The sequence below is a fragment of the Scyliorhinus torazame genome, chromosome 1, assembly GCF_047496885.1.
Source record: "Scyliorhinus torazame isolate Kashiwa2021f chromosome 1, sScyTor2.1, whole genome shotgun sequence".
In the NCBI taxonomy this organism is placed as follows: domain Eukaryota; kingdom Metazoa; phylum Chordata; class Chondrichthyes; order Carcharhiniformes; family Scyliorhinidae; genus Scyliorhinus; species Scyliorhinus torazame.
The window spans coordinates 118,566,529-118,582,402 of NC_092707.1; the positions used below are offsets into that span (position 1 = coordinate 118,566,529).

The 15,874-nt window shown below is 49.6% G+C and overlaps 1 protein-coding gene across 1 annotated transcript in view; it reads right to left on the minus strand.

Moving 5' to 3' along the window:
* The window catches only part of LOC140411385 (myomesin-3-like), a 225,706-nt gene that overhangs the window by 76,605 nt on the left and 133,227 nt on the right, over positions 1–15,874 (minus strand). Inside the window, exons 17-23 of the mRNA XM_072500502.1 lie at positions 14,958–15,142; positions 13,666–13,792; positions 12,874–13,052; positions 7,643–7,757; positions 4,366–4,522; positions 2,527–2,633; positions 2,399–2,443 (exon numbers count right to left, since the gene is read on the minus strand). Of these exons, the coding sequence (XP_072356603.1) occupies positions 2,399–2,443; positions 2,527–2,633; positions 4,366–4,522; positions 7,643–7,757; positions 12,874–13,052; positions 13,666–13,792; positions 14,958–15,142 (915 nt within the window). The remainder of the gene's footprint in view (positions 1–2,398; positions 2,444–2,526; positions 2,634–4,365; positions 4,523–7,642; positions 7,758–12,873; positions 13,053–13,665; positions 13,793–14,957; positions 15,143–15,874) is intronic.

The following is a 15,874-nucleotide window of genomic DNA, read 5'->3' on the forward strand; positions in this document are numbered from 1 at the left end:
CTTCATGTTCGATAATGCACAGCGGGGCAAGATAAAAAACGACAAGATCTTACGGTGGAGGATCAAACTCTCCACCTACAACTACGAGATCTTGTATCGTCCCGGGAAGCTAAACGAGCCTCCTGCTGCCCTGTCCCGCGGCACATGTGCCACTGCACAAGTGGACCACCTCCGAGCCCTCCACGAGGACCTCTGCCACCCGGGGGTCACTCGCCTTTTCCACTTTATCAAGACCCGCAACCTGCCCTACTCCATCGAGGAGGTCAGGACAGCCACCAGGGACTGCCACATCTGCGCGGAGAGCAAACCGCACGTCTACCGGCCAGAGAAAGCGCACCTGATAAAGGCTTCCAGTCCCTTTGAACGCCTCAGCATGGACTTCAAAGGCACCCTCCCCTCCACCGACCGCAACACGTACTTCCTGAACGTGATTGACGAGTAATCCCAGTTCCCATTCGCCATCCCCTGCCCCGACATGACCGCAACCACCGTCATCAAGGCCCTCCATAGCATCTTTGCACTGTTCGGGTTCGCCGCCTACATACATAGTGATAGGGGGTCCTCCTTTATGAGCGACGAACTGTGTCAATTCCTGCTCAGCAAGAGCATTGCCTCGAGCAGGACGACCAGTTCCAACCCCGGGGTAACGGACAGGTAGAGAGGGAGAACGGAATGGTCTGGAAGAACGTCCTACTGGCCCGACGGTCCAGGAATCTCCCAGTCTCCCGCTGGCAGGAAGTCCTCCCAGATGCCCTCCACTTCATCCAGTCACTGCTTTGTACCACAACCAACGAGAGACCTCACGAACGTCTCCCTGTCTTCCCCAGGAAGTCCTCCTCTGGGACCTCGCTCCCGACCTGGCTGGCAGCTCCTGGACCCATCCTGCTCCGAGAACACGTGGGGGCGCACAAGTCGGACCCGTTGGTCGAGAGGGTCCATCTTCTTCACACTAACACCCAGCACGCCTACGTGGCGTACCCCGATGGCCGACAAGATATGGTCTCCCTACGAAACCTGGTGCCCGCCGGAGCCCCACGCACACCCCAGCCACCAGTCCCACCCTCACCTCCACCAGGGCACCTTACAGGAGGATCAGTCCTTCCGCCGGCCCCGTCTAGGCCCCCCCGCCCACCAAAGCACCCCGCAGGCGCTCCCTTCACAGGTCAACCCTTTTCCCCACCAGCGCGGTCTAGGGGTGTCAAAGCTGCCACAGAGATCAAGGCCATGCTCCCGGAGTCACCGACGCCCCAGCCTCCACCGGAGTCACCACCGAAGCTCCGACGATCACAGAGGACGACCAGGGCCCCCGATCGACTGATTGCTTCATTTTAAATTGTAAATTTAAATCATCAATTGTAAATAGTTACCAGAATTGTAAATAGTTACAAAACGCTGTACGGAGGTATTACGGTACCTCCATAACAAATTCTACCATGTTGCCATGTTTGTAGTATCAGGCCACCACCCCCGCCGGACTCCTTTTTTGCAGGGGGTGAATGTGGTAGTAGAGGTATTACGGTACCAGGTAATGCTGGAACACCATTGGTAGAAATTGTATGCTTCCTATTGGTCAAGCGGTATGGTAGCTCTGCCCTGCTAGGCGGGGTATAAGAGCCTGTGCCACCCCAGCAGCCTTCATTCTGTATCTGAGCTGCTGGGGGAAACATCTAGCTTATTAAAGCCTTCAGTTGGTCTACAACCTCGCTTTAGTGGTCATTGATCGTGCATCATCCTTATAGACATCTGACACCTTCCGCTCTCCTATTCTATCCCCCGAAAGCACCTTGTCCTGCAACTCCAGAGATGGCAGTCCAGGAAAGGACGGCACCTCTCTCCTTACAAAGTCCTGAATATGCAGGTACCTAAAGTCATCCACCTCGGCAACTCATGCTCTTCCTTCAGGTCCTTCAACTTCACAAATCTGTCCCCTATAAACAGATTGGCAAAACACTGAATCCCTGCCTGCCGCCACCCCTGAAACCTCGCGTCCAGCCCCGCCGGTGCAAACCTACGGTTATTACAGATCGGCGCCCACACCGAGACACCCTCACCATGGGATCTTTTCTGTCCACCTGCGGGGGCAGACGAGGCCTCAATTTAATATCACATCCAAACCTCCAACACTGCAGCTCTGTACTGCTTTGGAGCTTCAGACTCGATCAGGGGTCAGCAACTTCAATAACGAGGAGACTTAGCTCAGGTTGGCTAGGGTATAGTGTTGATGGTGTAGGTTCAATTCCCATCCTGGCTGAGACAGTTCTTGGGGCCTCCCACTTCCTCTTCCTTAAAGATATTGTGGCTTAAGCCATGATCAGCAACGGTCAAACAAAAGAATGTTACGAGAAGAGAGGTATTACCATCATGTTTTAACAATCGAATAAGGGCAGGAAACACTTACATGGGTTTCTTTTTCGATGGCTCTGTTTCTTTAAACTCTGCAGCTCTGAAAAAAAAATGTTTTAAACTTAGACTTAAATTAACAAGAGGGACTAATTTACTTGTATAAGATATAAGGTAACAGTTTACCTTCATCTGTTAAAGTATGACTAGATGAAACACCATCAGTTTTGGTTACTACGACAGAGTAAGTGCCCAAATCCTCCTCTGAAGGGTCAGTAAAGATGAGTTTAGATCTGGAAAAAGATAGATTCATGGTCAACACAGGCTTCCATTTTAGTAAAGCTGTCGCAGAATTATTACATTTACTAATCGGCACTTGACATAAGAGATGGGCACTTTTGTGAACAATGTTTTAGAAATGCCCCTTGTGTAGTAAGATAGAGGCAGAGAAATGCCTAAAATAAGTCTAAGCAAACATTTGATTTGCAGTAAATTAATTACGGAGTCTTGGGTTTGGAGCAGAAATATGGGAAACGATGGAATAAGATTTATTTTGGTCGTTGTCTATTACTGACATCGGAAACAACGCTGGAATGTTCCACACTGACGTCTTCCAGTTACATAATAGACATTTCTTTTTTAAAGATGTCCTATTTTCTAGAATCAAAAATTCAAGCAAATCTTTCTGTTATTTATGTAGTCACTGATACAAATCTTCTCTTTAGGGTAAACTACAGGACATTATACTGCAGCAACTCCAAGTTTAAGGATTATGGGTGGGAATCTCCAGTCGGCGACGCTGAAATCGCGTTCGGCGATCGGTTGGGGAATCAAAGTTCATGCCGAAATCGGGGGCAGCGCCGCTTTCGCGATGCTCCACCCCCTCCAAAGCGGCGTACTCTCCGAGTATCGACGGCCTCAGGCCCTCCCCCTGATGCTCCACCCCGACTGGCCGAGTTCCCAACGGCATGGGTCTCTCATGGTATTACTTGTCGGGAACTCGGCGTGGCGGCTGCGGACACAGTTCAGCGCTGCCAGTCGGGGAAGGGCCGATCCGTGGGCAGGGGGGGGGACTTTGGCCCGGGCTGGGGGCACTGTTGGGGTGTGGTCCGGTGGTCGCGAACGGCCAGAGAGAGGGCTCCGAACTTTTGTAAAAGGCCATCATTCCCAGGCCGGCGTCAGCACTTAGTCTCAGAATCGGAGAATCCACCCCTATGATTATGTTCCACTTAATTCCCAGTTCACTATTCAGTCGTTAGCAACAATTGCAATCATGTCCGCTCAATGACAACTACCTAGACAATTCATTTAACTGGCCACCTACATAAGCAGGAGGCAGAGATTATTCTGTAAATAAGTGCATGGACTCTCTTCAAAACAATTCATATTTCTCACAAGTGCAATAATACTGTTAGAGAACAATCTCCTTTTAAAATAGAGATTTTAACCAACTTCATTATCTGGGTTCCTGCTATGTTAATGGGTGTCAGAAACCTCCAATAAATTAGGAATTGATTTGTTGCTTTTAAGGACTATTGCTGACTAATCCAGACAGCACTGGAAAATAATTTTAAAAGTTACTTTCCACATATCAAATAGGAATTTCCTTCTTTTGTCCTTTATTTTTTGCTTTTGCTAAAATCTTTCTCAGGCGTCCGAAAAAATTCACACAAGTCAGGAAGATTATTATTAAGTGGAAAGTAAAACACTGTGAACATGGGCATAGATGAATAAATGAGAAGATATTACAAACGAAAATCGAACAATTCAAAGCTGAACATTTCCTTCTCAGCTCGCCAGAATTCGAGTTGAACTCTTCTCACATTGAAATGATGAAATACTGGATGACGAGGAGAACACCTGTAACTGAGCACACAGTCAGACATCCATCAACAGTGGCATCTGAGGCCAAGGCCAAATGAGAGTAACCAGACCAACCCGCTTACTGCATTGTTGATCATGGTTCTGTTTTATTGCTCAATGTTCATTTTAAGACTGAAGTTTCAGAATGTTCCAGATTCTTACACGTTTTCAGTTGTTTCAATCCGCACTCTCTCAGGGGTTGTAATTTCTTGGTAGTCCTTGGACCAAATAAACTTTGGTGCATCAGCAGCCTCAGGGTTCTGCAATGCCAGGAAAATATTTCCATCTTCGTCCACACCAACCTCTAACTCTGTGGTACCTATGAGAAGTAACAGACCGGCCTCATATTATGTTTATATATATATACAATTTATTTGTTAGTTTAACAAGTACACTGGGTGCGAATTTCCTCCCCCGCCACCCCCCCCTTGGCAGTGTGTTTTCCGGCGATGGAGGCAATCCGCCATTGGCCACCGGTGGGGGTCTTCCAGTCCTGCTGAAGGCGACCGCCCCCCTCAGCGGGCTCCCCAGCGGCGAGACGGTCGAGCCACACAAAAAAACTATCGAGATCGGTGGGACCAAAAGATCACACCAGCGTTCAGTGGCAGCCATCTTTGTTTCCAACAAACACGGGAGGGGAGGGGCTGGAAAATCCTGCCTAATACAAGGTGACCTGCAGTTTAGTTCGGTACAATATTGATTAATATTAGTTTCTTTCCAGTTACTAGTTAATTAGGTCACGTTAGTTCAGTGTTTCAGTTATGTGGAATGAAAGTACCGTGTTTTTGTAGAAAGTGCACAAAGGTTACAGGGGAGCAGGGGGGTGATAGAAATGGGGGGTGGTGGGTCCAGATATCAGGGGATTGTTGGGACATCAGGAGGGTGGGGGTATTAAACATCAGAGGTGTGGGCAGGGGCATGCGGCTGGGTTGGGGGTTAGTTGTCGTTCAGGTTGTGGAAGAGATGTCGTGTAGGGAAGGGTGGTCAGGTCGGTGGGTGGGTGGGGTTGTTAGGTTGTGGAGGAGTGTCGGGTTAGAGCAGGTGGCATTTGGGTCTGAGGTCAGGTCAGGCCGATGGGATGTTGTTCAGGTTTGGAGTCGGGGGTAGATCAAGGGGGTTGTCGGGTCAGGGGGTGTCGAGGCAGGAGGGCGATGTTGGGTCAAGGGGGACGAGTTGGATGTCAGGTCGAGGGGGGTTGTCGGGACAGCATGGGGGTGGTCTCGGGGAGATGTAACGTCGGGGGGGGGGGGTCCGGTTGGGGTGTGTCGGTCGATGGTGATCAGGCCTGGAGGTAGTATCAGGTAGGGGAGGTGTAAAGTCGGGGGATGGGGGGGAGTGGGCGGGGGGGGGGGGGGGGGGGGGGGGGGGGGCAGTCGGGGGGTGTCGGCTCAACAGGGATCAGGCCTGGAGATGGTGTCAGGTTGGGGAGGTGTTGTGGGGGAGGGGGGTTCCAGTCAGGGAATGGGGGTGGGATCGGCTTGAGGGGGGTAGGGCCTTGGAGGGTGTTGCGTCAGGGAGTGTCGGGTTGGCAGGTAGTCAGGTCGCGGCGGTCAGTTCTGTGGGGTTTGGGTCGGGTGGATTTTTAAAAAAATAATAAATTTAGAGTACCCAATTCATTTTTTCCAATTAAGGGGCAATTTAGTGTGGCCAATCCACCTAGCCTGCACATCTTTGGGTTGTGGGGGCAAAACCCACGCAAACACGGGGGAGAATGTGCAAACTCCACACGGACACTGACCTAGAGCCGGGATCAAACCTGCGACCTCGGCGCCGTGAGGCAGCAGTGCTACCACTGTGCCACTGTGCTGCCCCTGGATCGGGTGGATAACAGGTCGGGGAGGGTTTGGGTCAGGGGAGTCGGTCACGTGTGGTCAGTTCGGGGGATTGTCGGGTTGGTGGAGGAGGCCATGTGGGGGAGGTGTTGAGTTGGGTAGTGGGGGGCTGATCGGGCGGGTGCAGTTACAAATGTGTGACAACAAAATGGGCTGCTATGGCCAGATGCCATACCTAGAGTAATGTATGCCCTGAGAAATCAGAAACATCGCAACATGGGCTTAGCCCCGTATGAGATATTAATGGGACGCCCCATGACAACTGGAACTAAACCCCCACTGACTCCAGCGGCAGTAGCCTTAATATGGACAGATGAGGCATCACTAAAATATGCCCAGGCCATGTGTGAAACCGTTGGAAAAATACATGAAAATGTGCGACAGGCTCAGATGTAACCAAAAGAGGGAAATACACACCCCTTTAAACCTGGAGATCAAGTATATGTGAAAGTATTAAACAAAGATTATTTTTCTCCGAGGAGGAATGGACCCTACCAAGTGCTGCTAACAACCCGAACAGCCGTTAAAGTAAAAGAAAAGCCAGGTTGGATCCACGCAACTCGGTGTAAACTACATTTTACGGAACTTTGAGCGTACTAGCGAAACGCTGACCTGAAGAGAATGACGGCGCTACTGTTCTTATGTATTATCATATTAATCCATCATCATGTAGGAGGTGAACTGCATACTAACACCTTAATATACATGTCCATGGACCCCGCCAGGGCCCGTGCTTCAGTCAGTCCAAGAGTGCCCATTTCTAGGAGCCTTCGGCGGATATCGGGGGGAGGTCATACCTGCCACGAAAGCATCCCTGATCAAAAGCTCCGTGTGTTCGTTCCCCATAAATGGCGGGCAGCCACAATTTCGGCCCAGCACCAGCAGCGCCCGGTAGAAGTCGTCCAACGTTTCCTCGGGGCTTTGCCTCCTAGTCGCCAGCAGGTGACGAGTGTAGACCTGGTTCACAGGGCGAATATAGTGTCCTTCTAGCAGCTCGATCGCTGCAGCATAATTCTCCGCCTCATCAATCAGAGGGTAGATCCCAGGGCTGACCCGCGAGCGTAGAAGGTGCATCTTTTGTCTTTCCGTGGGGGTGTCGGCGGCTATGTCGAGGTAGCCCTTAAAGCACCTCAGCCAATGTTTAAAGATAGCAGCAGAGTTGTCCACGTGGGGGCTGAGCTGAAGGCACTCCGGTTTGATACGGTGATCCATCCTTTCACTGAAGTTGTAGCAGATTAAATTGATGCGCAATCAATTACTCTCGACAAGGTGAGTCATAACTACTAGGCTTTAATCTGCTAGAACTATTCCCCAGCAGCTTTGATACAGAAAGTGAAGGCTGCTGGGATGGCATTGGTTCTTATACTCCGCCTCTCAGGGCGGAGCTATGTACATCGGCCAATGGTAGACTCCTGGGTCTAGCCAATGGTCATCCACCTCTCAGGTACCGCAATACCTGGTATTACCACACAACCCTACTGTTGTCTTCGTTCCTCCATTTCATGCCACTGTTATATTAACAAATACTCCAGTACATTTCTGTTGTAGTTATCGGTGCAAACTTCAATAGAGATTAGTTAATCTAAACGTGCAGAAATACACCATACCTGGTCGAGTTTCTGTTCGAACAGGGTCACATGGCAATGATGGTAGACCAGTTCCAGCTGAATTCAATGCAAGTACACGGAAAATGTAGGTTTTGCCTTCTTCCAAGTGAGATATCTGATAAAATTGATCAAAAACAGTTTGGTCACATAAATGTCACTTTAACTCGACTGATGTAAAGGTACGAGCATCTTCTCATGTGTAAAACCTATTGTTGTACTCCCTCTGTACTTGCCGATTATTAGCATTGTTAGTTTACATTTAGGATAGCCTCAACTGTTGTCCTCAGCACATAGTGTACCACGGGCGCGATTCTCTGTTCCCTGACGCCGATTTCGTAATCGTCGATCAGGCGGAGAATCCCTATTTACGACCGAATCGGGGGTGGTGCCTGTTTTCGGATGCTCCACCCCCTCCAAAATGGCGTCATCGGGGAGTATGCTGCACGCTGTTGGGATGGCCTCAGGACGTTACATGAAGGCCCTTCCCCGATGTTCTGCCCCCGATGGGCTGAATTCCCGACAGCGCGGAGCAGTGTGTTCTCAGTTTTCGTGGACCTGGCGTAGCGGCTGCGGACTGTGTCCAGTGCCACCACAGTCAGGGGGGAGCCGTGCTGCTGGCTGGATGGGCTTCGGAGAGGGCTGGGGGGACTGGTGGAGGGTGGTCCGCGGTGGCGAGGGGTGTCCAGGGGGACACTGTCTGGCAGGTTAGATCCGCGTGCGGCCGGCGCCATGTTGTAGCGTGCGACTGCTGCAGGTCGTCTCCGTGCGCACGCGCAGCCACGGACCCAGCAATTCGCCGGCCGTTTTTGGCGTGGAGGCCGAGCGTTTTTTCATAGTGTGGCTGCTAGTCCCTCACAGGTCGGAGGATCAGTGCTGGGGTGGGACCGATTTTTTTGACGTAAAACGCCACGGATCCTCGGGGCGTAGCATCAAAGTCGGAGAATCCAGCCCCACCTTCTCCCAGAAAGTGGGGCGGGATTCTCCGACCCCCCGCCGGGTCGGAGAATCGGCGGGGGTTGGTGTGAATCCCGCCCCCGCCGGTTGCCGAATTCTCCGGCACCGGATATTTGGCGGGGGTGGGAATCGCGCCGCGCCGGTTGGCGGGCCCCCCCCCCGGCGATTCTCCGGCCCGCGATGGGCCGAAGTCCCGCTGCTGGAATGCCTGTGACGCCGGCGAGAATCAAACCACCTCTCTTACCGGCGGGACAAGGCGGCGCGGGCGGGCTCCGGGGTCAAAGAACAAACAAAGAACAAAGAAATGTACAGCACAGGAACAGGCCCTTCGGCCCTCCAAGCCCGTGCCGACCATGCTGCCCGACTAAACTACAATCTTCTACACTTCCTGGGTCCGTGTCCCTCTATTCCCATCCTATTCATGTATTTGTTAAGGGTCCTGGGGGGGCGTGGGGCGATCTGGCGCCGGGGGTGCCCCTACGGTGGCCTGGCCCGCAATCGGGGCCCACCAATCCGCGGGCGGGCCTGTGCCGTGGGGGCACTCTTTTCCTTCCGCCTTCGCCATGGTCTCCACTATAGCGGAGACCCCCTCCACTGCGCATGCGCGGGGATGCCGTGAGCGGCAGCTGACGCTCCCGCGCATGCGCCGCACGGCAAAGTCATTTCCGCGCCAGCTGGCGGGGCACCAAAGGCCTTTCCCGCCAGCTGGCGGGGCGGAAATCAGTCCGGCGCGGGTCTAGCCCCAGAAGGTGAGGGCTCGGCCCCTCAAGATGCGGAGAATTCCGCACCTTTGGGGCGGCGCGATGCTGGACTGATTCGCGCCGTTTTTGGCGCCGGTCGGCGGACATCGCGCCGATTGCGGAGAATCCCGCCCATGAACTGCAATACCCTGAAAATCACAGCTAAACGTGTTTGTATTTCTCTGTGTGACCAGAATGACATATGGACTCCCAGGAATTATGCTGTAAAAGGAGATTAAACAAACTAAGACGTGGGGCGAAATTCTTCGGAAACGGCACGATGTCCGCCAACTGGCGCCCAAAACGGCGCAAATCAGTCAGGCATCACGCCGCGCCCCAAAGGTGCGGAATGCTCCACATCTTTGGGGGGCCGAGCCCCAACCTTAAGGGGCTAGGTCGGCGCCAGACGAATTTCCGCCCTGCCAGCTGGCGGAAAAGGCCTTTGGTGCCCCGCCAGCTGGCGCGGAAATGACATCTCCGGGCGGCACATGCGCGGGAGCGTTAGCGGCCGCTGACGGCATTCCCGCGCATGCGCATTGGAGGGAGTCTCTTCCACCTCCACATTGGTGGAGACTGTAGCGAAGGCGGAAGGAAAAGAGTGCCCCCACGGCACAGGCCCGCCCGCGGATCAGTGGGCCCCGATCGCGGGCCAGGCCACCGTGGGGGCACCCCCCGGGGCCAGATCGCCCTGCGCCCTCCCCCAGGACCCCTGAGCCCGCATGCGCCGCCTTGTCCCACCGGTAAGGTAGGTGGTTTAATCATCGCCGGCGGAACAGGCATTTTAGCGGTGGGACTTCGGCCCATCCGGGCCGGGAGAATTGCGCGGGGGGGCCCGCCAACCGGCGCAGCGCGATTCCCGCCCCCGATGAATATCCGGTGCTGGAGACTTCGGCACCGGCGGGGGCGGGATTCACGCCAGCCCCTGGCGATTCTCCGACCCGGCGGGGGGTCGGAGAATCTCGCCCCAGGATTCCCCGTTGCGAGGATGGAGAATTTGGCGCGCAGCGGGAACGGAGAATCACACTGCCGAGAACAGACGGAGAATCCCGCCCTAAATTTGATCAAAGTTTTGAAGATGTTAAGGGGAACAGCTAAGGTAGATTAGGAGAACCTAGTTCAGCATGTTGGGAAGTCTAGAGCCACTGGGCATGGTCTAAAACCTAGAGCCAGACCTTTCTGGAGGACAATGAGGAAACACTCGTCACACAATAAGTGGTAGAAATTTGGGACTCTCTTCCACAATCAGAAATTAGTGCTAGATCAAGTGCTAACTTTAAAACGAAGGTTAATAATTTTTTGCTGTCAAGAAATATTAAATGATATCGGGAAATTTGGGATAGAAAGAGTTAGGTCACAGAGCCATGATCTCATTGAATGGTGGAACAAGCTTGATGGGATAAATGACCTCCTTCAACCTCACATTCCTATGAATGAACTACATATTCCTTGCTGCACAGATCATGAGATTCTATCATACTCTCCATATTATAACTCAGTCAATGGGAAAGCCACTGCCAAATCAGGAGGGAAACTAAAGGGATCCATCAGTTATATTATTGCAATCCCATCATCTACAGAAGAACTGGTTCACTATCTGTCAAACTTTATGATTAATAAATAGCACAGAGGCAATCAGCCGCCAGTGCAAAAATGAAGAGAAATATTTTACTGTGACATCAAAAACCTGTTCTGCATTTCTTTGGACTGAATCACTGAAATTCCAAACCAGTCATCAAGCTCAGCTTAATTGCCAATTTTAAGCTGACAAGAACAGATGTTAAGTATTTTAGTAAGATGCAATAACATTCTGTCAAGTTAGTGTTTTTTTTCTCTTCCTGTACTGTATATTATTACACATGAAATGAAATGAAAATCGCTTATTGTCACAAGTAGGCTTCAAATTAAGTTACTGTGAAAAGCCCCTAGTCACCACATTCAACGCCTGTTCGAGGAGGCTGGGACGGGAACATAGGCCTGTAAATGCAAGCCCCTGTTCAGACGAGCAAAGGAGGTGGAAGAGAAACATGTCTTGGAAGTAGGTCATATGTTCCCTCGAGTTTTCCTCTTGGTTAGTTTCCTTCAGAACACAAAGAGTGCCTCAAGCAACAGCAAGTCCGATGAAATTCAATCAGCTGTGCCTCCCAGATGTTGGTCAGTTCCACTTCTCCAGCAGTTAACCTTCCTCCCCTACTCTCAACCGTAGTCCAAATTATCTCTGCAGTTTAAAAGGCAGGATAGATTTGGTGAAAGGGGTTTACTCATAATCAGCAGTGTTGGAAGAGTGAGATACTATTTGTATGTTGCAGGTGCTACACAACCATAGCCACAGTGGCTAGCAATGAATCAGGTTAAGTTCAAAAAAAAGCAGGTAAAAAGAGTTTGTGCCAAATTGTGATGGTGAGAATTTTGAGGAATAGAACAGTATAAATATTCTAATATATAATCTCAGAGAAACATAGGAATAGGAGGAGACCATTTAACCCTTTGAGATTTTTCCTCCATTCAACAAGTTCATTGCTAATCCTAACCTAACTCCATGTACCCAAGCTTCATTATGTATGCTTGGATGACAGCCCAGATAATCATTAGAGTACAGAAACAGTTCAGCCACAGAAAGAACAATGTTTGATTGACAGTTCAGACTCGCTGATCTCTGTTGTCAATTTCACAACATTTGTTACACAAGTTTAAGCGTTTTCAAGGTTTTGTGGATTTTGTTGCTACTGTTAAAGGGTCTGGATGATTGACACTTTTATTAGCTTGTATCAAAATAACATTTTTTTCAACATAGCAGAAAGGTATTAATGAATTACATTTTTTAAAGCTTCTTTTATAAACAGTGTACAGTGGGTCAATGGGTATGAAGTACCATAGCTTGGCATGGGGGTATGAGGGGGAATCTTTCGAATTGACCACTTGAAAGGTCCCCTCAAGCAGACTAGGGTTCACATCACCTCCGAGTGGCTGTGAACCATGACCCTTCAAAAATCTGACTTGACTCCATGAAGAATGTGGAGGAGCAAGTGATATCGGTCTCCGCAATGGAGTCAGCCAGCTTGGGAGATCTGGGTGTGGGTTTGACAAGAAGACACCTGCAATCTTTAAAGGCACTCCCGAAAATCAGACAATCCGGGAATGTGGTTGGAAATCCTGGAATCAGGACTCACCCACCATTTTTAAAGCGATTCTAAGCCTTCATGACTCAGTGAAAATCAAGGCCATTGTGTCTAACAGTACTGTGGGGTGATTTGTTATATTCTTCTCTCTCCTGCCTCTTGATAATCTACCTGACTTTCACTCTTCTCACTCCACACTGGTGTGGCTGATATTAGGACATCCCACATGGAAAGTGTGAGTGTATATCTTAACAATCCGTAGAATTACTATGTTTGAAATCCTATTAATGTCATTGAGTCTCTCAAGTAGAAAGTGACACTGGTCATGTCACATTCGAGCTGCTGAAATAACGTAGCTTTGTGTAGACAAGAAGACTACCTGCTTTCAATACTCTCCGGAATCAGAAGATCATTTACAAACCCTCATCTGTGCTTTAAGTATTGGCTTATCACTTAAGGTTTTCCAGTCTTCCAAATCAGTTTCACACATCTCAACGACATAGCCAGTGACAGGTTCCACCCCTGTGTACAGTGGAGGCTGCCACTGAAGCAATAAGGAGGTGCTGCGGACCTCAAGGAATCGCACATCGAAAGGTGGCCCTGTGGGAACAAATTGAAAACTTACTTTGAACTTTATTATGCAACTGATCAATTCCAAATAAAGGCAAAGGACAGACAAAGAGAAAAGTGTATGGCGAGCCAGAACAAGAGGTTCCGTTTGTTAACACATTTTGATAAACATCATCATTTGTTTTGTTCATATACGCTCAAACCCAGTAATGTAAGTTTAATAATGATGTCACATTCAACAGTGCAGGTTAGTTCAGAGGAGATAATGCACTGGGGTGTATTACAAGGCAAAGTGAAGACATATTTAATCATATTGCACTTGGGATAAAATATGGTTGTAGTTTTCATATCTTCATACACTTCTTGGTGTGAAATATTGAAGGAGTTGCAGATGGTTGAAGAGACTAATAGACTAGGACTTAAACATTCCTTCCACAGCCGTAAATATCTAATGCTGGCTAGTAGGGTAGTTAACGTGATATGACAAGAGGCTTTTATGGGCTCCCAAACCCATAAAGCATTCTTAGGTGTCAATGCAAAATTCAGAGCTGAAGCTCGAATCTCTGATATGAAATATGATCATTATTGTGTTAGCATCATATTTGTCTGAAATCTAGCTGAAAAAATAAAGGCAGCAATTCACCAGGCTGTGGCATCGTCCATTCTTCACATTTAAATTGATCACTGGCTTCAGATGGTTGTCCAACACCAGCCCAGTTCATTGCAAAAGCACGGAATTGATACAACGAGCCTTCGTTTAGGTTTTGGACCTTCAGAGGAAAGAATACCATATGTAAAATGTTATTTTGGGGAGGAAATTCATTAGATTACTCTGGAGCAAGGAGCTTTCCAACTAAAGTCTTCTTTTTTACTTTCAAATTGTTATTATCACTCTTCAATTTTAGCCATACATGTGAAAAAGAAAAAGATTTGAAAGATCCATTTCTTTATTTGATTCGCTGCCGTTTTCATCATCCGGTATAAAGGTATCATACTCCCAGTATCTACCACTTTCACCCATTTGTTAGTAGCTCATGTCAACTTTCTCTCTGTATTGTTTGGATAACAACTGTCCTAAACTTTGCCAGATGTATCAGCAGAGTTTCAAAACTCGTTTCTCTGTGTAAACCCACTTTTTGTCATTGCATGGACTTCACTGGCTGGGCCAGCAAAATGCCATCTCTAATTGCCCTTGAACTGAGTGGCATTACTAAGGGCGTTTAAGAAGTCTTACAACACCAGGTTAAAGTCCGACAGGTTTGTTTCGATATCACTAGCTTTTGGAGCGCTGCTCCTTCCTCAGGTGAATTGAGCTCCGAAAGCAAGTGATATCGAAACAAACCTGTCGGACTTTAACCTGGCGTTGTAAGACTTCTTACTGTGCTCACCCCAGTCCAACGCCGGCATCTCCACATAAGGGCACTTAAGGATGGCAGATTCCCTTCTCCAAAGAGCATTAGTGAACCTAATGGATTTTTGATCACAGTCGACAATGGTTTCATGGTCGTCATTAAACTTTTCATTCCAGGCTTTTATTGAATTCAAATTTCACCATCTGCTGCGGTGAGATTTGAACCCACGTCCCCTGTCTCTGGGTGGATCTCGGGATTACTGACCCAGTGACAATACCACTTTGCCACTGCCTCCCATCCTTTAATGAGGAACAAACCAAATGCGTTTGAATGTTTAAGGTGCATAGTTAGTTGGTACATTTTCTTGGGATTTTTGATGTGTAACTAGCTCTATTCTCATTGATGTGGCATTTTATAGTCATCGGCTCCTTTGTATTCATCTATTTATTGAAGTCACCATCAGAAGAAATGTGTGGAAACCTGACAGAAAAACGAGATGACACTTAGCATTTAATTCATTATGGCAAAACTAATTACAAAAGACATAAAATAAATTGAATTTAAACTCTGAGTCTTAATTTACCTTGTAAATCTTTTCTTTTATAGGTTCAATGTTAACTTCATGCCACTCAGTTTCTACATCACAGTAATCCAGGAAATAGCCCAAAATTTCTGCTCCAATAGGGAATTTTGGCTCCTTCCAGCCAATGATCATTTCATTCTTCCCAGAGTTCAGTTGCGTCAGACCATAAGGAGCTGATGGAAGGGCTTTACAAGAAAACACATGCATAAGGCAGAGGTACACAAAAGATTATTGCTCCATCTAATCTGACTCCCCAGTATCCTAGCAATTTTAACTGACCATGTGTTTCTCTTTAAGGTAGCTGTCCAATTTGATCTTGCAACAATCTAAGCTACCAGCTCTAAAACTTCCATTAGTTAAGTGTACCAAAATCTAGGGCGGGATTCTCCGCTACCCGGTGGGGCAGGGCGTCCAGGCACCGAGGAGTGGCATGAACTCTCCGGCGTCAGGCCACCCCAAAGGTGCGGAATCCTCCGCACCTTCAGGGGCTAGGCCGACCCCGGAGTGGTTTATGCCGCGGCGACCGGCGGGTAAGGGGCTTGGTGCCACGCCAACCGGTGCCGAAGGGCCTCCGCCGGCTGGCGCAAGTTGGTGCATGCGCGGGAGCGCCTGCGTGCGCGCAGTGGGCTTCGTCTCCGTACCGGCCATGGTGGACCGAGACAGCCGCCGGTGCAGAACAATAGAGTGCCCTCACGGCACAGGCCCGCCCGTGGATCGGTGGGCCCCAATTGCGGGCCAGGCCACCGTGGGGGCACTTCCCAGGGCCAGATACCCCCGCACACCCCCCGAGAACTCCGGAGACCGCCCACGCAGCCAGGTCCAGCCGGCAAATACCTGGGGCGAGATTCTCCGACCCCCCGCCGTTTGTCAATGGGATTTCCCTTTGAAGCCACCCCCATGACAACAGGAAACCCATG